Source organism: Anser anser (assembly GCF_964211835.1).
Source record: "Anser anser genome assembly, chromosome: 17".
Taxonomy (NCBI): Eukaryota; Metazoa; Chordata; class Aves; order Anseriformes; family Anatidae; genus Anser; species Anser anser.
The window spans coordinates 7,512,446-7,533,235 of NC_139738.1; the positions used below are offsets into that span (position 1 = coordinate 7,512,446).

Below are 20,790 nucleotides of genomic sequence, written 5' to 3' on the forward strand. Positions count from 1 at the left end.
TACCGCCAACCTCTCCGCACTCGCGAGGAGCTGGCTGGCATTCCCAGTGTGCTGGGAGCTCCGCTTCTGCTCGCGAGGCTCTATTCCCATCTTGCAACTTTGGTGGGTAAATCTGGGGGTGAGGTCTGCGGCGACAGGGTGGCTGCTCCCACTGAGCAGCTCCCAAATCCCTGAGCTCTCCCCTGGTTTCTCTGCCTTCCTGCGGGAGCTGGATGCAGCCTGTGAGCCCTGCGGGGCATGCAAGAGACCATCGAGCGTCCCTCGGGTGCCATGCAGGAGGATGGGTCCAGGTCATGAACAGAAAAGGACTGGTGGGAGATGTGGTGGTAGGGAGTTGTCTTGGGCAGAGCGAGCATGAAATGGTAGAGTTCTGTATTCTTGGTGAAGTCAGGAGGGGGCTCAGTAAAACTGCTACCTTGGACTTCGGGAGGGCAGACTTTGAATTGTTCAGGACACTGGTAGGGAGGGTCCCTTGGGAGCCAGTCCTGAAGGGCAGAGGGGTCCAGGAAGGCTGGACACTCAAGAAGTCTTCAAGGCACAGGAGCAGGCTGTCCCCGTGTGCTGTAAGATGAGCTGTCGGGGAAGAAGACTGGTATGGCTGAACTGTGAACTTTTGCTAAGTGTCCAGGAAAAAAAGAGAGTTTATGTCCGGTGGAAGAAGGGGCAGGCAACTCGGGAAGAGTACAAGGAAGTTGCCAGCATATGCAGAGAAAAATTCAGGAAGGCCAAAGCCCAGTACAAACTCAACCTGGTCACTATTATGGTCAAGGATGACAAAAAATGTTTTAATAAATATATTAATGGCAAGAGGAGGGCCAAGGAGAATCTCCATCCTTTACTGGATGCAGGGGGAAACATGACTACTGAGGATAAGGAAAAGGCTGAGGTTCTTAATGACGTCTTTACATCTGTCTTTACTAGCCAGACCACTTATCCTCGGGGTACTCAGCCTTCTGGTGGATGAGAGAAAGGCTGTTGGTGTAGTCCGCCTAGACTTCAGCAAGGCCTTTGACATGGTTTCCCACAGCATTCTCCTGGAGAAGCTGGCAGCCCATGGCTGGGACAGGCACGCTGCTGGGTTAAAAACTGACTGGGCGGCCGGGCCCAGAGAGTGGTGGTGAACGGGGTGAAATCCAGCTGGTCACCAGTGGTGTTCCCCAGGGTTGGTGTTGGGGCCCATCCTCGTTAATATCTTTATTGATGAGTTGGATGAGGGAATTGAGTGCACCCTCAGTAAGTCTGCAGATGACACCAAGCTGGGGGGAAGTGTCGATGTGCCGGAGGGCAGGAAGGCCCTGCAGAGGGACCTGGGCAGGATGGGTCGATGGGCAGAGGCCGTGGGATGAGGTTCAACATGGCCAAGTGCCGGGTCCTGCACTTGGGGCACAGCAACCCCACGCAGCGCTACATGCTTGGGGCAGAGTGGCTGGAAAGCTGTGCAGAGGAAAAGGACCTGGGGGTGTTGGTCAATGCTCACCTGAACACGAGCCAGCAGGTGCCCAGGTGGCCAAGAAGGCCGACAGCATCCTGGTTGTGTCAGGAGTAGTGCAGCCAGCAAGGCCAGGGAGGTGATCGTCCCCCTGGGCTCTGCTCTGGTGAGGCTGCACCTCGAGTGCTGGGTTCAGCTTTGGGGCCCTCACTACAAGAAGGACATTGAGGTCCTGGAGTGTGTCCAGAGAAGGGCTACGGAGCTGGTGAAGGGCTTGGGACACAAGTCCTGTGAGGAGTGGCTGAGGGAACTGGGGGTGTTTGGTCTGGAGAAGAGGAGGCTCAGGGGAGACCTCATTGCTCTCTGCAACTGCCTGAGGGGAAGGTGTGGGGAGATGGGGGTTGGCCTCTTCTCACAGGTAACTATGATAGGACTAGAGGGAATGGCCTCAAGTTGCGCCAGGGGAGGTTCAGGTTGGAAATGAGGAGACATTTCTTCTCAGAAAGAGCAGTCAGGCACTGGGACGGGTTACCCAGGGAGGTGGTGGTGTCATCATCCCTGGGGTGTTTAAGGAGAGGTTGGACGCGGTGCTCAGGGACACGGTTTAGTGGGTGATACTGGTAATAGGGGGATGGTTGGACCAGATGATCTTGAAGGTCTTTTCCAACCTTAATGATTCTATGGTTCTATGATCGTTAATGTCTGCTTCCAACTGAAGTCGAACAGCGTGGGTGCAGCTGCTGTCTCCTTCCCGGTTGCAAATCAGGCTCAGGATGGTTCCTCCAGCATCTTCTCCACTGAGGGGTGATTGGGCAATTCAGTGGAAGGGTGGAAGAAGCAAATGGTAGAGGACAGGGCCCTCCCAGCTCTGTATGGTTCATGGAGGCTCTCCCCATGGCAGCACAGATCTCCCAAAGCGATGTAGGAAACCCCCCAGCATGCAGGAGAAACCACGGGTGGGGGCTGAGAGGTGCCACCTCGCCACAGGCACCAGGGTGCCTCTTTCCCTTCCTCTGCCCTCAAATCCCACTTGGCTCCTCTGAACAACCTCAGGTACCAACACATGCTTGCTCCTGCATGTCATGAACAAGATGCTTAATTTGGCAGCTTGCTATGCTTAATATTTCCTTCATGTATTACATTGGTTTTAAATGCAAAACATGTCTGGATAAGCTCACTTCTTCACTTTTTGCTTTTTTTCCCCTCTGATGTAGCTGACACGTTGAAGGTAGCTGTGTTTAACTAATAAAAAAGATTTTAAAATGCTAGTTTTGCACTTCTTTAATTGACTTCCAATTTCCATTTGAATGCAGCCCGACACATTGCAAAGGGAAAAAGAGCTCCTGGTAAATAAGAAATGCGTCATTCACTGTTTTCTACCATAATCAAAAATGTAAAAATTAAGAATCTGAATCAACGTACATTAAACTATGTAATTGCCTAAATAAATGTGGCGGGTGGATAATGGAACTTCCTGATTAGAAGAAAACACCAAATTTATTGCAAGGGCTGTATTTGGTTGCAAAGCAGTGCATTTTAGCAGTTGCACCGCCTTAGGAGGGAACAGCTCTTCTTTTGGGAGGTAAAGGGAGCTGGTCTGGGGGACACGAGCACAGCGACGGGTGCTGGTGCCTGTGAAAGGGTGAACCAACAAAAAAAAAAAAAAGGTGCTTTGCCAATCTGATTAGCAAAAATAAATAACATCTTGATGTTGCAAGCTGCAACGAAAGAAAAAGCCATCTGGGTTTGAGTATTGCCTTGCATTTGTCCTTTTTCCCTTTCTTCAGTGCTGCTTTCCCCTAACCTCAGCCAAAATTCATTTTGCCCTCAAGCACAGGATTGCTGCGTGCTTTGTGCCCAAAACCAGCTTTGCCCTTCCCTGCAGAACAAGCACTGCTCCAGTACGGGACGTCCTCGATGCCTTCAATCTCCAAAATGCCTCCCCAGGCGAATCATGTTAATATTGGAGAGTGCAGGAGTGGGGGGAGAGCCTGGCCCCCACGGTCAGAGCTATTAATCTCTCACGGGCATGCTGGGGAATGAGAAAAAGCTGTTCTGTTTTTATTCGCTGTGTGCACACTCACCTGTGCAGGGCTGTGCAGCCTGGAAACAAGGAGTTAAATCATGGGTGAGACATGTGAGAAGGGCAGGGTCCCAGCAAAGCTTTTTGGAGCTGAAATAAAAGCCATCAGCTCAAAGAGCTCCTGCTGCCTACATTCCACTGAGCCTCCCAGCCTTCACTTCCCAGTGCCAAGCCTGCTGCTGCAGGGATGCCCAAGGGGTCCAGGCCAGGCTTTTGGAGGATGTGGTGGGGCTCGTGTTGCAGAAAATGGGGATGCAAAGGGGCTGGGCTGCTCTGGTGACATGGCCAGTACCTGGGTTTTGCTGGGGAAGAAGGAGAAACATATTGCAGCATGTGTGGGCATGTGTTGGGCTTGCTGCTCTGAGCGTGGGCTATGGAGGTAACCAAATATCAAGGAGCTAAGTAATAATAATTATAATTAAGAGTTTTTTCATTCCCCAAACTTACCAGCCCAAGCCTTCCCACAGAGAGGTGCTGGGATGCTGGATTGTACAGCCCGAGCACGTCATTGGTGGGGTGTATGAGGAGACCCCAAGGGTGACAGAGGTGGGGAAGTGCTATGTGCCCCAGGACCATGACAGATTTTAGGGGGGAGGCGCATCATCGCCCTCCACCACCAGAAGAATTGTGCTATATGGTGCGGGCTAACAAAAAAAGTGCAGAGGTGGGGTTAATTAGCATGGCTTTGCTTCCTCCCAGGGTCTCCTAACATGGGTGAGAAGGTTCCCATCGATGCCACCGACCATTGCGGGAAGCCCTTTGAGGCCATTTGCCTGTGCAGAAAGAAGAAATACATTCTGTGGGGTTGTTGACTTTGAGCTGTGGATTAATGGCTTTTGGTACCAGGTCAGAAACTATTCCGGAACACATGGCCATAAAACCCATGAATGACCGTGGCGAGCCCTGTACCCTAATTGTGCCATTTGTGCTGTTCACCGCAATGGCAAAGGGAGGGAATGCAACGAGGCAGCAACAATCCTCGGGAGAAAAGCCAAACAAATTGAGGATGCTTCCCCGTTCGCACCCAGAAAATGCACTCTGAAAGAACATTAACCTAAGCTGCAATCAGCAGCAGGGCATAAAAAGCAGCCCCCACGGGCCAGCCCAGCACCATCCCTCATCTCTAAGTGCTTCACACGCATTACAGAGTTCGTGCTTGACTAAGGATGTGGGGATGGAGCGGTTTGTCTGTCCGGCAGCAGCTTTTGTCCGTCTGGGCCTGAGAGTGTGCAGCAGTGGTGCGGAGCAATGAACGTGACGGATGAAGAGCCATTTCTCTTAACGGCTCGAGCAGCTATGGGAAGAAAATGCAATTACCCAAAGTGGGCTTTTGGCAGGACACTGGGGTGTAATTGGAGTGAGGTCGATAAAACCCCAGGAAAAGGGGATGAGAGGCCCTGATGCTGAACTGGCTGCTCGCAGTGAGGGCTCGGGTTTGCTTTTGGGTTCCTCCTTGGAGATGTTGCTTGTGTAGTAATTAGCAATGTAAAACATGCACCGGCCTCTTTGTTCCCATTAGGTTCTAAACAATGCACAACAGTAGCCTGTGGTTAATTTTACCAAATGCTTGCTTTAATTTTATTTAAGACCAGCTGTCTATAAATCTATAGTGTCCATTTACGTTGTGTGCATGTAAATGTATATCTATATGTTATTCCGGGCTGAGGATAAGGTAACGGGTAACAAGGCAAGGGTAGGAGAGGTACCTTCTGGGGATGCTTTGGTCCCCAGCCTCCTGCCCTGGGGTGAGGCTCAATGACAGCTTGATGCCGATGAGGACCAAACCTCTCTGCTGTACTTCTACACCCTAAACCCCCACTGTGCATTCGGTGTCCAGGTCAATGTTAAACACCTGGTGCCTGCAAAGCAGCTACTTACAGGGCAGTGCACAGCCTGCAGTGAGCCCGGGTTTGTTTGCATTTGAGGAAGCACACCTGTGTTTAAATACCTGCAAGCAAATGAGTCCACCCAGCTCCGGCTTTGCTCTTCCTTGTGTCCTCAAGGCTGGGTTTGTTAGTGTCTAAGTGCAATCTGTCTTCTCCCTTTCCACTTACAGGGATTGGCAGGATGCTGTCATGGTGGCTATGGGTGACGTTGCCCTGATAGTGTTGGTTCAACAGCATCAACAGCACTTGGGAAGTAAATGCATGCTGGTGGCTTCTGCTACCTGGATTTCACCATCCCATCGGGTCCAAGCTGCACGAGACCTCAGCATGGATGCTTCAAACCTGCACCTGCTCCATCCGTCCCTGTGGCAGCACCAGGACGGCAGGGAGCAGGCTGCCGCGGGGCGAGGGGAAGGGCTGCAGCTCCTTGGTCCCGAAGCGTGGCGAGATGTGGTCGGCCAAGAAGCGGAGATGGAAGCGCCGGCCGATGCAGTGGACCAAGCCACCGACCGCAGCGCACTGAAAGCAGGACGGGTAGGGCATGGCGTAGGTGGCACACTCGTACCACAGCTTGGCCTTGGCGCCGCAGCGGTAGACGCCGATGCCCATGCTGCGGTTGAGGTCGAAGCGGTAGATGAAGCCGTTGGTGCTCACCATCTCAGCTGTCCTGTCCTTGCTGCCGCCGGCCGGGCTGACGATCCAGCTGTCCCTGCGGGCAGCATAGCGCAGCAGCACGTAGCGCAAGGTGCCCCCTGTCACGTAGATCTCCCCGTCGCACACCGTGGCCGTGTGGGCCACGGCGAAGGTGTCATGGGGCAGGGGGGCGGTGAAGGTCCAGCGGTCCTGGCGGGGGTCGTATCGCTCCACTGTGTAGAGGCACTCCCCACCGATGGCATAGAGACAGCCGTCCAGGGCCACCAGCTTGCAGTGCGGCCGTGCTTGGTTCAAGGGGCAGATCTCCCTCCAGATGTTTGTCAAGGGGTCGTAGCAGAAGACACGGTTGGAGGGTCTCTGTGCACGGCCCGAGCCCTCACAGCCGGCCACCACAAAGAGGTAGTTGAACATGCTACACATGGCACACCCCTGGGAGACCACCTCTGGTGGCATGTGGCAGAGGTGATACCAGCGGTCCCCTCCGTCATCGTAGTAGCAGAGCCGGCTGGCGTGGAGGTCAGGTTCCTGCGTGCTGATGTCTGCCACGGTTACACACATCCTCCCCTTCATCCTCCGCTGGAGGATGAGCTCCCGCTCCCTGGCGTTGAGGCGGCCATAGATGGAGGGCGTCCTCAGCACCTGCAGGTAGTTGTCACTCATGACCTTGTAGGCAGCCTCCTGGAGGTGGCTGAGCTTCTTCGCCTTGGCCATGCAGAGGACCTCGTAGCAGTTCCCCAGATCCAGGAGGGTGTCCGGGGCAGGGGGTGACATTTGGAAGAAGTTGGCGCCAGCCACCAGCTCCAGCCGGGGGCTTGCTGGTGGTGTGTTGGCTGGCACTGGTGCACCGAAGCCCTCCATGGGAAGCTGGAGCTGGGGGTTTTCAGCAATCTGGAGGACACTGTTCTTGCGGCTGAAACTGCGAGTGGGAGCTGGGGGCTTGGTGGCAATCTCCAAGCTCCCCACAGGTGATGGGACTAAGGGAGAAGTGATGGGGTCCTGCATTGCCACGGGTGGTTGCTGGGACTGGGTGTCAGGTTCTGGGGTGACAGTGCTCTGCAGCTCCTCACTGACATGCTCCAAGCTCTGCAGCTCTTTGTTGACTTGCTCCAAGCTCTGCAGCTCCTCGTTGACCTGCTCCAATTTCTGCAGCTCTTCATTGACATACTCCGAGCTGCAGCTCAGGGCTTCTCCCAGAGGGGCATAGGGGAGAGACCTTTTCTTTGACACCGTCTGGGAGATGGACTGGATGTAGTAGTCATACACTTTGCCTTTGAGGCCAGGGGACATCTGTCTGGCCCCATCCTTCGCATTCCTCTCGGTGATGTAGTTCTCTTCCACCTGGATCTTCGCAAATGAGGAGAAAGAGTAGGAGGTGTCCGACCTCTTGTTGCTCGCTGTTATCATTAGCCCCAGGTCTGAGGTGACACTACGGGTCTGGATCACCCCCCTGCTCCCCTTCTGGCTCATGCCCCCGATGGCCAAATCCTGCTCTGTGCTTTGGGCACCTCTGTCATCCCCCGTCTGGGTGGAAAGCTCAGTGCATGGGCTGAGCACGCCGCGTCCGTGCCTGCTGCCCTCCTCCCCACTCAGCATTTCAGCCAGGTCCCCACCGCTGAAAAATGTAGGCTCCCCTCCCGGCTCCCCTCTTTCCTCCTCCTTGCCCACTGGCAGACATTGATCTCTTTGGTCCAGCACTTTCCGCGGCTCCAAGGCACTCACTTGGGCATTGCCACCACCTTGCCAAGCCCCACCACCAAAAACCTGCCTGCGCCGCAGACTTGCCACCGCCTCCCCATCTTGGGCAGTGTTTTCCCTTCTCTCCGTCTCTCCGCAAGCGTCGGCTGCCAGGGTGCTGCCTCCGGGGCTGCTGGGGGCCGAGCGGGATTTGTAAAACCTGTACGCCAAAGTCAGCAGGAGCAGTGCGGCGGCGGAGAGGACCAGCTTGCCGGCCAGCTGCATGTCGGACTGCCAGGGCACGGTTACCCGCTGGCTCATTTTTCCATACCAGGGCAGGCGCTGGGGAATGCAGAGAATCCGATTAATGATTGCCGAGCCCCCAGCAGAGCAGGAACACGCTCAGCCGGGAGTTTGGGGCAAGGTGACTTTGAGCGGGCGGGCTGGCAGGAGCTGGCATGTAAGCTTTATATGTTTGAGTAAGGTGGGCTGGGCTGGGCTCGAGTGCAGCCAGCGGGGAGCTGGTGACACAGAGCTGGCTTTATTAGCCTGGCAAACAGAGAGGCTCAGAGAGAAGCTTGCGGAAGCACAAAGGCGACAGGAGGGAAGGTATCTCCTCCGAGCAGCCCGGGGACACCACCCCGCTCTGTTGGTTTTTGCTATTTAATACTGGCCAGGCATTGGAAGGGGAAAACACTTTGCTTGGTCCAGGGAAGGTCCTTCTTCCCTGCTTTCCCCCCTGGGTGGGTGAAACCAGGAGGAACCTGAGCACGGGGAAGGGAGGGAGAAGGCAGCCCTGTGCCAGGCAGACCTTTGGTCTGACACCGAGCAGCTGCTTTGTGCCACTGAGTGACTAATTTGGCAGCCTTTGCGTGCAGCATGCTCGCTAACGAAGGGTGATGGGAAGTGTCCCTAAAGGCACCGAGCTCTGTCGGTGGTGAGCCTGGAAGCCGCAGGTGAATGCGGAGCCATCGGGAGAGGAGCTGCGGGCTTGGGGAAGGGGAAACTCCTGCAAATGAAGCTAGAGTGGAGGCAGGAGTGAAACTGCAGGCTGGGGGGTGGGGGTGGGGAAGGAGGATGAACCCTGGAAAGCAAACAAAACCATTGGAATGAGGAAAAAAAATCGGGAGGGGAAGGAATTGGAGAGGTGGGAGCCATCGCTTTGAAGTGATGCATCACCGTGCTGGGGCTCCTCGCGATGCACGTGGGGATGGCAGTGGTGGTGGTGGAAACTGAGGCACGGTGGATGCCAGCCAATGTCACGTCTGCTTCCTTCTCCCCCTGACCAAGAAGTCAGGAATGTGACCAGTTTCCATCTGAATTCCGAAGATTTTCGGGAATGACGCTTGATGTCCCCAGGTCCCCATGCCTGTACCACGGTGGGGGCGGGGGGAGGGGAGGAAAGGAGGGGGCTTGGGGCCGCCCTGGGAATGGCATCCTACAGCAGCCTCTGCTGAGCAGGCTGAATTCAAAGGGAAAAAATTAATTTCCTTTCCCCCAGGGGAATGATTCTGCGTGCTGAGAGATGTGCAAAGGAACAAGGCCCTGCGGAGACTGCACATCCCAAAGGCTGAGCTGGGGGATGAGAGGGAGAGGAGACCACGAGCTCTTCTGAATGCAAAACAAACAAACAAACAAACAAAAAACAAACCCCCAACCAAAAACAAACAAACAAAAAAAACCACCAAACAGCCAAAATGTGGCTGCTGCTGTTCTTCTGCTTGTATTCAGGGCTTCACTCCCTGCTGGCTCGGTCCTGACCTGATGGGATTTGCTGGAGAAACGAGCCCTGGTGATGCTAAAACAACTTCCCACGTGAGGTGTGGGCACAGGATATAATGGTGTCAGTCTCTTAGCTGAGAGAAGGGGAAACAGGCTCCGCTGGGATCTCATGCTTGCTGGCACCTGGGTTTCATTGCTCATAAGCTAACAGCAGTTTGCAACGCTGCTCACCTTTGTGCGGGGCTTTGGTTTCGGGGCCGTTGTGTCTTTGTGTGCAGCCAGTGGAGGACCGCATGATAAACAGCAAAATATTTATAGGAAGAGGGCGGAAGCAAACTGGAGAGGTGCTGCTGGACCAGATCCCAGGAAGGGGTGCTGGGTGCTGGCTTGGTTGGTGGGGACCCCTGTGTGCATCCCAGACATTGGCACCCCCTTTTATGGCGGGGTGTGGGGGGGTGCGTTTGGGAAGGTATCACCTTGTGCTGGGAAAGGCAGCAAGGACAAGGTCAGGGGAACGAGGATATTTGGATAAAGAGCCACACCTTGGTGCAGGGCGGGTGCTAGCATTGATGCATCCCACTTGCATCTCAAGCTCTAGCCCAGGGCCAAAGCAAGACCTGTCAAAAAACACCCAACAGCCCCACTCCGTCTTGTGCCAAATTGCTCCAGGGACCCAAAATCTAAAGCTGCTGGGGTCAGGGTGGCGTGTGGCGTGAGGCTGGGCAGGCATTTGGGGGCTCGGCTAACTGGCACCATGCACTGTGCAGAGTCTGTATGCCACCTGTATGCTACGTGTCCCCGGGGGCTTTTCCTCTTTTGCTGCCGTGGTTTTTAATCGGCACCGAGTTCTGCATAGAGGTCTTCTTGTGCAGGGCTGTGTGAATTATGCATGCGTTTGTCAGCAGCCCTGTGAACCCAGGCAAGTAACCGGGCCTGGTAATGATGGGATGGAGGCAGGGGAAGCACCAAGCAAAGCCCGCTGCTGCTCCCACCAGTATTTCCAGTCCCCGGCGAGTCCGTGTATTCCTGCCCTTATGTCCCCATCCAACATCCCCAAAGGCTGGGGGCTTCCCAGAGTTGGATGCACATCCTTGAGATGTAGGGCTGCGCTGCCAAAAGCCCAGCCTTGGGCATGTAGGGGTGTCGGGATGGCAGTGGTTGGTTTTTTTTTTGATCGCCGGCGGGGTTTTATGGGGCTTGGAAAGGCTGAGCGCTGTGCAGGGACTGCACTGGAGCAGGGGACGCGGTCATTGCGAGCGGCGGTGATGTCTTGGCACTTGTGATTCTAATTGAATGTAATTGCTGCCTCCAAATTTTGCTAAAACCTTTTCAAAGTCCCCTGAAATTAGGGAACATCGATAACGCTGTTCCTTGGGGTTTTCAGCTCGCATCATCCCTAAGAAGTGCGATTAATTTTTTACAAGCTAATCATATCTCTTAGGCAGATTGTCAGCGGAGGATCTGTCATCTCTCATCAATAATGTACCAACCGGAGCAGCTCCGTATCCTCGCAGCCTCCTGCATTATTCACTGCCAGGTCCTCAAAGAACTGGGGGGGGCGAGGGGGGTGGGACGGGACAGGGATTTAATTGATTGTCTCTGTAATTCCCTGCAGGAAGGCAGCAGGTGAAGGGTAAGAGGGGGCAGGAGGTGACAGCAGGGTCCAGGCTGTGTGTCCACGTGGCACAGGGGGTTTCTCTGGTGGGGTGACACCACTCTGTGTCCATCGCCTCTGCTCGTCTGGTCGGTGAGTCTGGACTAAGAGAGAGCAGCTCCTGCGCTTGGTGGGGTATCGTGAAAGCAGGCGGCACCTCTGCCCCGAATGAGAGGCTCATGTGTATCCCTGGTCATCGCTTGGGCTGTCCTGGTGATGAGAGGGTCCAAATCTCCATCCTTTTCTGCATGGTGCTAGATATTCTGCTACAATTGTGCCAGCATCACCAGGGGAAGAGCCGAGTCCCAGGTGGAGGGGTGGATTTGGGATGCGGGATGCTGAGCCCACCAGTTCATCGGTCCTTCCCCAGAGGTCACGTTACTCCTGAGAGGGTGCTATGGGAGGGGGTGATGCCTCCCTAATGCTCGTCGTGTCCATGGTTCCAGGCTAAAATGCCACATTTGCATTTAAACAGAGGTTTGGGTGTCTGTAAATCCCCGTTTTCATAGCGAGCAGGCATAATGGTTGTTTAACCAATTTTGGATGAGGGCCCTGGAGAACAAATGGGGTTGGTGCATCTCCAGCCTGCCGAGGAACATCTGCTCCGCTGGGGCTCTGCTGCCTGGTCCACAGTGCGGGGGTAAAAGCAAATAATAATGAAGAATTCCCAAAAACGTAAAGGCTCCCATCTCACCTAGGGAGAGGACATGTTCGGAGCAGCAAAAGCCTTTGGGGCAGGGAGTCCTGTGTCGCAGTGGGACAGCTGGTTTGGAGGGCTGGGGGGTCAAGGCAGCCGGCATCCTTCCTCACCCGAAAGGATTCGGATGCTCGGATCCCCTTGCTTCAGGATGGAAGTGGAGTCACTAATCCTTCTAAATCCCAGCCAGCCGGGGGCTCTGGAGCGAGCCTGTCCCTGTGTCGCTTCCAGCCCAAATTACAATGCTGGGTGCTTTTGCGCATCGGAAGAAACTCCTGAGCCGCTGTGTGTTTATTCAGCTCCTTGGAGGTTTGGAAATCGCTGGCAACAGTGAGTGGTAGGAAGTGAATCTGCTTAATAATAATTAATCATAATCGTAATAATAGTAATAATGCTTAGCACTAGTACAGGGCTTTGGAAAGCTGAAGCACCGCATGGCTGCTGGCTAATCCTCTAGGATTAATGGCTCCCGGAGGAAAACGCAGGGCAGCGAATGCCTGCGTGGTGCTGGTTTGGTATTGGGAGGGTGGTGCGGAGCACGGGGCTGGCTTTTTGGGACTCACCCTGGAGCTGAGACCTGGAGCAGCTCAGTGCATAGGTAATGCAGTAGGCTCAGGACCCTCCTTTCTGCCAGCCTGGGTGTGCACTGGGGGTGGCATAAACAGGGGAGGGAGATGTCCCCTGCTGCTTTTCCAAGGGAAATTGGGCCTTTGCATTTGTAGCATCAGAAAGCTTTGTGTGTTCCCCCCCACCAATCAGACCTTGCACAGTCCCTGGGTACCCCAAGGTGGTTCTGGGTACCCCAAGGTGGTCCTGGGAGCCCCAATGCAAGGTCCTGGGAGCCCCGAGGCAAGGTCCTGGGAGCCCCAAGGTGAGGTCCTGGGTGCCCCAAGGTAAGGTTCTGGGTACCCCAGGCAGTCTCTGGACGCTCGCCAAGTTCCCAGCCTCTACCCACAGGAGGCAAAACATTCAGCGCAGCCTTCTACCAGGGCAGATTTTTTTTTCCTTTTAATTAAATTGTCTGAGAAAGCCAAGACACAGACAGAAAGAGACCGAGACTGTAAATAACATAGGAGAGAGAGAGAAAGAGAGAGAGAGAGAGAGAGAGAACTGATTGACAGAGGTGTAAATGCCAGGTGGAGCCATACAGAGGAAGAGGAGGAGGAAGAGGCGAGCGAAGCTTCACGTTAGCTCCAGGATCACTGTTAGGGTGAGTGCCAAAACTAGTCTGAAGCTGCGGTGGCCGGTAACTGAACCTAGGCAGGGGGAGAAAAGGGAAAGAGAGTTTACAGAGCCACAAATCGATGTTCAGCTTCCAAGTGGGACAGGGCCAGCACCTCTTGGTTTTGGGTTCCCCCTCCTCTGGCCACCACTCACCGTTGGAGTCTTCTGTTCCACGGGGGATATTTGGGTTTTCTAATGGAGAGAAGCAGCAGAGAGGTGGGTTAGGAGGGACCAGGGGAGTGGGCACGCAGGGAGGGGGTGATGCAGCGGTGCCATACCGAAGACGATGAGGCGGGTGTGGGTGTCGGTGGAGCCCAGGGGGTTCTGCGCGGTGCAGCGGTACATGGAGCCGTTGAGCTCGGCCGGCACCCGCTCCAGCACCAGCTCCTTCCCAGCGTGTTCGGTGCTGCCATCCAGGAGCCGGCTCCCCACACGGGTCCACGTGAAGAGGGGCTCGGGGAAGACTTCGTTCTGCACGCAGGGGACACCAGCGTGGGGACCGTGACCCTTGAGCCAAGGCCACCCCTGTCCCGGCTTGGTGGCCACAGCGCACCCTTGAAGCGCTGGTGTGGATGCAGGGACCCCGTGACCCCACGGGGATGGGGGGCGGCATCACCGCGTGGGGACACTGACCTGGAAGCCCTGCACCAAGATGCGAACGGTGTCTCCAACGCGGGCTCTAGTTGGGGTCATGGTGATCTTCGGGCCTTTGGGAGCGACTGCAACAAAAAGGGACAGGGAGAAAAGGGGCGTCAGCCCTCGGCTGGGGTTAATGAGGGTTTGCTCAATGGCGCGGGGTGCGAGGAGGCTGAAGGCTGGATACCTGATGGACAGACTGCAGGCTGGCCAAATGACTGAGGGACAGGGGGCACGTAGCCTGCAGGCTAAGGAATGGGCCAGCAGGCTTGATAGATGGCTGCTATGGGCTGCATTGATGGCCAAGGACGCACTTCCCAGCCAAAACAGGGGTGGGCTGGTTTGATGCAAGGGGCATGGAGGTGGGCACCTCAGGAAAGTGTCCCCAGGATGAGGTATCCTTGGTGAGACAGTCACAAAGCTCCAAGAGCATGAAATGCCAAGCACCAAGCACAGCCCTGCAAAGATGGGGGACCCCCCGCCCTCCCCATGCCAGCCTTGGGGCTGGGGAAGGGGCTCTTGGCTGTACCTGTGCCTAAATCCAGGGCTCACCTTGATGACTTTGGTGCTGGGGAGAGACCAGTCCGCCAGTCCCCACCCTCTGTGTTGCACAGCATCACCTCTGTATAGCCTTTTTTTTTGGGCGCCCAGCTCATACTCGGGATACACACACGTATACATATATTTATCATACTATTTATATATGATGAAGGGGTTAACGGGAGACCTGCTGGGTCAGTCCAAAACCTCTGCGTTGATGGTGGTGATGGGACACACAGGCTGGAGGCATCTTAAGGGGTGAGGAACTGATCCCGACCAGACGTGGGGGACAGTGTGGGGTGAGCTTTGCCATTACACGTATTGGAGCTGCTGGAGCTGAAGCCAGTCCTGGACTTGTGTGCAGGGCAGGATGATGCCCAGTGCAGGAGTTTTAATATATTTCTGAATTGTTACATGCAGTCTGGGGTCCTTAATGAAGGTGAGGAGGTGGTGGGAGGGCTCCCAATTAGCAAGCAAGAAATGTAAAAAAAAGCAAAAAGTCAAAAAACCAAAAATATAAAATGCAAGAAATGCAAAACTGACTAAGTGGAGAAAAGCAATAAGTACAAAAAGCAAAAATGCCAAATGCAAAAAAAAAGGCTATAAATGCAAAAATTGCAAAAGTTGCAATAAATGGGAAAAAAAGCAAAATTGCAATAAATCACCCTGTCCCCCCTCCCCCAAAAAACAAGAAACCCCTCCAAACATGGCCACTGCCCTTACCGAGCGTCACCTCCGACTGCATGGGCATGGAGAGCGCCGGGTGCTTCACCTCGCAGCTGAAGAGCGCCTCGTTGTCGATTTGGGGGTTGAGGGTCCAGGTGAGGGTGGCCCGCGCCTCCACCGTGCCATCGCTCACGGGCGCGTGAGTGTGGCGGAAATAGTAGATGGGCTCCGCCACGTGCACCCAGCGCGGGAACTCCCGGCTCACCACGGTTTCGGGGATGGCTTCGGTGGCGGGGCCCCGCTCGGCCGCCAGCCCCCGGGGGGGCTCGGCAGTGTTGGGGGGCCGCCCACCCCCCGCATCCCCTTCGGCCGCTGCCAGCGATTTGGGCACCTTGGTGTCATCCAGGTCACGATGCAGGAGGTTGCGTGGTGCCCAGCTCCCCGCTGCGGCCGGCGGCTCCGGCAGCGGGGTGGCCTCGATGGGCTCCCCATCGCGCTTGAAGTACACCTGCGGAGGGGACAGAAGGGACGGTGAGCGCACGGGGACACCGCCAGCCATCTGTCCTTTGGGCAGCAGCGCACGGGGCTCTGCAGAGGGATGCAACGGGGCTAACAGGTAGGTAGGTGCCTTGCTTTGCCTCCAGATCTATTACTTCTGTTATATATATATATGTAAAAAATCTATATATTAAAAATAAAGATGATGGGCTCACCAGCGGGGCAGGCTTGCCGCCGGACACCACGCACACCAAGGTGAAGTTCTGCGCCTGGTAGCGGCTGAAGGGTGCTGGCGTGTCAGCGGCGATCACCGAGATGGACGTCGGTGGAGCTGCGTCAAGGATGCAGAGCCGGGACGTGAGCACAGTGCCCCCCCAGCCCCAGCATCACCGCCCCCAGCCCCCTGAAAATCCCTGGGGTTGTAAACTGGGAAGCTGTGAGCTGGAGGTCGCCCCTTGCTCCATCACTAAAATGCCTTGGTGATGGTTTCAGGATCGGTCATAGACCTTCCAATGGTTCCCCTCCATCCTCTTCCGGCAGCTGGGTGCTCACTCACCCGTCACTTATCATCATCATCATCACTTATCATCACCATCATATCATCATCACCATCACATTGCCATCACTGACACACTGTCATCACCATCACATCGTCATCACCACCACATCGTCATTGCCATCACAGCACCATCATGGAATGGGTTGCCCAGGGAGGTGGTGGAGTCACCGTTTCCGCAGGTGTTTAAGGAAAGGTTGGACGTGGTGCTTAGGGACAGGGTTTAGTGGGTGATATGGTGGTAGGGGGATGGTTGGACCAGATGATCTTGGAGGTCGCTTCCAACCTTAATGGTTCTGCGATTCTATGATCACCACCACATCATCATCACCACCACATCGCCATCACCATCACATCATCACCACTGTCGTGAAGGGCCTGGGACACAAGTCCTGTGAGGAGCAGCTGAGGGAACTGGGGTTGTTTAGGCTGGAGAAGAGGAGGCTCAGGAGAGACCACATTGCTCCCTGCAACTACCTGAGGGGAAGATGTGGGGAGCTGGGGGTCGGCCTCTTCTCACAGGTAACTAGTGATAGGACTAGAGGGAATGGCCTCAAGTTGCGCCGGGTGGGTTCAGGTTGGAAATGAGGAGACATTTCTTCTCAGAAAGAGCAGTCAGGCATCGGGATGGGTTGCCCAGGGAGGTGGTGGAGTCACCGTCCCTGGGGGTGTTCAAGGGAAGTTTGGACGTGGTGCTTGGGGACACGGTTTAGTGGGTGACATTGGTGGTAGGGGGATGGTTGGATCAGATGATCTTGGAGGTCTTTTCCAACCTTAATGATTCTATGTTTCTGTGATCCTCACCATCATCACCACATCACCACCACCCTCGCAGCAGCAGCAGCAGCGCCGCACTCACCCATCACGTTGAGGAATATGTTACCGGATGCCAGGACCACTTTCTCCCGCGTGGCTCGGTCATAAATCCCCACGTGACACTCGTAGGGGCCGTTGTCCGAAATGCGAACCTCGGGGAGGCTGGGGAGGAGAGAGGGAACTCACTGCCAGCCTCCACCCCGGCTGACCCCGTCCACGGCAGGAGGGAGCATCCCGCTAACGGTGTTGCTTTTCAGCAGCAATGAGCCGCGGATCAATAAACTATTAATAACTGCAAAGGCTTCAGGAGCGAGCTGTGTAATGCGGTTTAGCAGCTGGAGTTTACCGGCACTGACAGCTCCTCGGGAGGGTAAGTAATGGCATTTGTGAAAGGAGAAGCACGCAGGAGGTAAAGACACCGCTGAGAGCAAAAACCTGCGAACTGCGGACATTAAACGCCCGTGAAACGCCGACGTTAAAGGCTCGGATCCTACGGACCCCCCTTCTAGCTGTAGAAAAGAACGGCGAATAAAAAGTATCAAAAGCACAAACTCTGAGCAAACGTGTTCCTGTACAGGGCATGCTTTGATCTATATGGTATCTAGATTTTTATATGTATTTAAAAAAAAAAACCAGGAGAGGAAGAGACGCGGGAATGCAGCTGAGGTGGTAATGCTCCGGCCGGCTGCAAAGGAGCTGCCCGGCCATGGAAATTAGGATGTAGCCACCAAGCATCCTCCCAGAGTCATAGCCATGCCAAAACATCATCTGGCTGCCCCCAGCTTTCAAAAAAAAAAAAAAAAAAAAGGATTTTCTATCCCTAGTAAAGGATTTTCCGCAGCACTCAGGTGTGCACCTTGCGGGGCTTCCCCAGCTAAGGAGGAAACACGGCGGCAAGCAAAATTCGGTGGCTCCTTGCCGAAAGCCCCTGGCTGGCTTCCCACGCCTCCTCGCCGTGCGAAAGCCCTGCTAGCGCAAACAAGCCCCGCCGACGCGAGCAGTCGCTTGGCAGCGCCTTTTAATGGACGCGTCGCTCTCAACTAAGCCTCCGCCATCTGTTGCAGCCTCTAATTACCCACGCACGCGCGCTTTGTTAGCGGAGAAGAGGGAAGGGAGAAGCGGTCGGGGCGATTTTGGGCTCTGCTGAGACAGAGAGGCTGCAGCTGGGCTGCCCCCTCACAGTGTCTGCTTCTCGCTGCAGCGGATGAGCCCTTCAAGGCTGCAAGGAGATTAGGGTGCGAAACGGTCCTGATTGGGTCATGCTGAGGTTTCTGCAGCTGTGGTCCGAGAGAGAAGGGCTCCAGCCCTGCAAAGCCCCAGGGCTGCCCCATTGCACCGTGCGGCCAGGCTGGGAAGCGGAGCAGATGCCCGCTGGTAGGTGAGCAGGGATGCCACATTGGTGGAAGAGCCACGGTCCTAAGACACGTGTCCCCTCTCAATCCTGAACTGATTTTTTTTGTTTTTTTGCAATTTTTTTTTCTGTTTGCTCCTGGGAAACGTCACTGAGTCCCTGCTTTTGCCATCAGCATAGGAGGTGTGTTTATCCCCCAGGGAGATTGCCTCTTAAACTCCAATAAAGCCCTGCAAATCCCCCCCAGCTCTCACCCCTGCATGGTACCAACCCCTCTGCAAAGCCAGTCAGATGGAGGCTACCAAAAACCACTGAAATGCCACTAAACACACTCAAAAACCAACTTCACAGGCTGCTGAAGCAGCCACTAAAGCAGAAAGAGGCAGGGATTGACCCTCCCAAAAAGCATCAAGCCAATGATTCAGAAAATGGGCTCTTTTCATACCCTCTGAGGAACAGCTCCTCTCCCCCTGGGCATGAGGCATGTTGCTGTTTTCCTCTGAAAAAGGCAACCGAGTGCAAATACTTTTAGTGCAAACATCCTGGGCTGCATGGTAATTCGGACAATTCGCAAGCACCGCACCGACAATTACCGATGCTTTTAAGTGCTCGGTCCTAGGGCAGCAAAATTTTCTGCTCACAAATTCTATTAGTTCTACAATATGTGGAGAGAGAGAGGAAAAAAAAAAAAGAAAAAAAGGAGGTTTCTGAGCCAAAAAGACAGCAGGCTGTTTTGCAGGCTGCTAGGTGCGACGTACCCAAAAGCAGGTGAGTTCAGCACATCCGCACCCCCGTGGGACAGCTCATGGGATGCATGTGGTCGGGGTCTTGCTCCGTGAGTGGGGATGTTTTGCTCTGGTTTAACTCCCTGCCCTGCAGGACAGCAGTGGTTAAATCCAGAGCTGGGCAGAAATGCTGGTTTTACAGCAGGAAAACAAGGTTGTCGAATTTGGGAATATGTAATCCATTAGCGAAGCCTCTGAAACGTCCTCCAACAGTAATTAGTCATGTCAGAAATTTGCACAACAACCAACTGAGCGGCTCAGCACAGCCCGTGCTACGTGGGGAAGCAAAACTTGGGAGTGGAGCATCCCCTGAGCATGCTCTGAGCATCTCCTGGACATCCCCTGAGCAACCTCCTTGCATCTTTAGCAACTTGTTTGCACCTCCCCCCTTGTTTGCATCCCCCTGAGCAACCTCAGAGCATCATCCTCTGAGCCTCCTGAGCATCCTCTGAGCATTTCCTCAGCATCCCTCCGAGCAACCCCTGTGCATCTCCTGAGCATCCTTTGAGCAGCTCCTGAGCAACCTCTGAGTATCTCCTGAGCCTCCTCTGAGCATCTCATCTCCAGCCCTGCTTTCCTGCTTACTTTCCACTCTATATTCACATTTATTCCCATGCAGCCATCTAATGCACTTATTCCTACTTATGACAAAACACAGTTCCAAATATAACAGAAAAAAAAAAAACAGGAAAAAAATTAAAAAAAAATCAAATTGAAAAAATTAGAAAGACTATAATTCTTGCACACAGCTGGGCATGCATGCTCATCCAAGGGATGAACCATGTCAAGCCCTTTCCAAACCATATCGTGGACTTTTGCAGGCATGAAGCACCGCGTTGCCTCGAGGAAACAACTGTATTTTCCCCATCACACACAGGGACTTTATTACCCGACGCTGGGAAAAACGAGCTTTGAAATACGATTAGCAAATTCTAATTTAAAAAGGAAACAAAGACAAAAAATTGTGAAAATAAATACTTCGCCCCAGCCTTTTTGGCTTAAATTAAGTCTCCCCCTGACACTTTTTTCAAGCTCCAGTTTTGTTTTTATAACACCAGCAATAAAGCAAGTGTGTAATTAGTAATAAAGCTGACACTCCTGCAAGTGATTTCATACTTGGAAGAAATGCAAAGACGAGCTTTCATGCTGCCTGCTATATATATATATTATTTTTTTTCCAGACCTGTTTTTTTCTGCTCATTTCCACCTCTGGAACTCTCCACCAATGTTGTTTTTTTCCCCCAGGGACAGGCAGACTGTGGGGACAGACCCTGGATATTTGGTGACAGTGCATTAAAATATGACAATTTATTTGTAGCGATTGCAGTGCAGCAAACACAGCAAAAATAGAGGTGATTTCTCAGTGCATGCAATTATTCTCATTAGCAAAATCCCTTGATTACAGCAACCAGGGCCAACAAATCCCCATGGAAGGCCAAAGAGGACGAGTATTGACTTAACACCCTCAACCACCCCAAACTGGGGTAAAATTTAAAAAAAAAAAAAAAAAAGGCTTTAAAAAGCAGCTGGCACATTGAAGGAGGTGACATTAGAGCAGGGCACCAGCACTGGGACAACTTACCGCACCGTGGACTGGTAGACCAGGTCCTCCCTCTTCCTGTAATTCTCCATGTGCGAGAAATTGGTGGAAAACATGGCATCGAAGGTGAAGATCTTCTGCTTGATGGTGCCGCCATCGGTGACCTGCAAATAAAAACCCAACTGTGAGAGAAAGCAAAATCCTTGCGTTTCTGCCCGGTTATTGCTGCACCGGGGGCAGATATCGCATCCCCAGCCCCCAGCTCCAGCCGTTCCCTGGCGTCGTGTGGTGGTGGCTTTCCTCAGCTGGGCAGCTGAGCTCCACCTCAGTCGCTCCCTCACTGCCCCTCCTCAAAGGAAAAGGGGAGAAAATAGGATGG

The 20,790-nt window shown here is 54.1% G+C and overlaps 2 protein-coding genes across 4 annotated transcripts in view; both read right to left on the reverse strand.

The window, feature by feature from the left end:
• Positions 1-5,066: 5,066 nt before the first annotated feature.
• Positions 5,067-10,990, reverse strand: KLHDC7A (kelch domain containing 7A). Of its 3 annotated transcripts, XM_083802927.1 has the most exons (3): positions 9,680-10,990; positions 7,818-8,068; positions 5,067-7,396 (listed from the first exon to the last, which is right to left on the reverse strand). In XM_083802927.1, the coding sequence occupies exons 1-3, from the start codon at positions 9,741-9,743 to the stop codon at positions 5,735-5,737; spliced, it is 1,977 nt and encodes a 658-aa protein (XP_083659053.1). In that variant the 5' UTR covers positions 9,744-10,990; the 3' UTR covers positions 5,067-5,734. The 3 variants fall into 3 exon arrangements, with proteins under 3 accessions (XP_083659053.1, XP_083659051.1, XP_083659052.1); XM_083802925.1 differs by having other exon boundaries at positions 5,067-8,068; positions 8,906-10,989; XM_083802926.1 differs by having other exon boundaries at positions 5,067-8,068; positions 9,680-9,695.
• A 23-nt stretch (positions 10,991-11,013) lies between these two features.
• IGSF21 (immunoglobin superfamily member 21) overlaps positions 11,014-20,790 on the reverse strand; it is a 40,349-nt gene continuing 30,572 nt past the window's right edge. Inside the window, exons 3-10 of the mRNA XM_083802928.1 lie at positions 20,454-20,575; positions 16,779-16,897; positions 15,579-15,694; positions 14,923-15,373; positions 13,657-13,742; positions 13,302-13,494; positions 13,177-13,215; positions 11,014-13,055 (exon numbers count right to left, since the gene is read on the reverse strand). Of these exons, the coding sequence (XP_083659054.1) occupies positions 12,982-13,055; positions 13,177-13,215; positions 13,302-13,494; positions 13,657-13,742; positions 14,923-15,373; positions 15,579-15,694; positions 16,779-16,897; positions 20,454-20,575 (1,200 nt within the window). The 3' untranslated portion in view covers positions 11,014-12,981. The remainder of the gene's footprint in view (positions 13,056-13,176; positions 13,216-13,301; positions 13,495-13,656; positions 13,743-14,922; positions 15,374-15,578; positions 15,695-16,778; positions 16,898-20,453; positions 20,576-20,790) is intronic.

Bases quoted from the DNA above. Each gene is read 5' to 3' on its own strand.
- KLHDC7A (XM_083802925.1), bottom strand. From the start codon at position 8,047: ATGAGCCAGCGGGTAACCGTGCCCTGGCAGTCCGACATGCAGCTGGCC.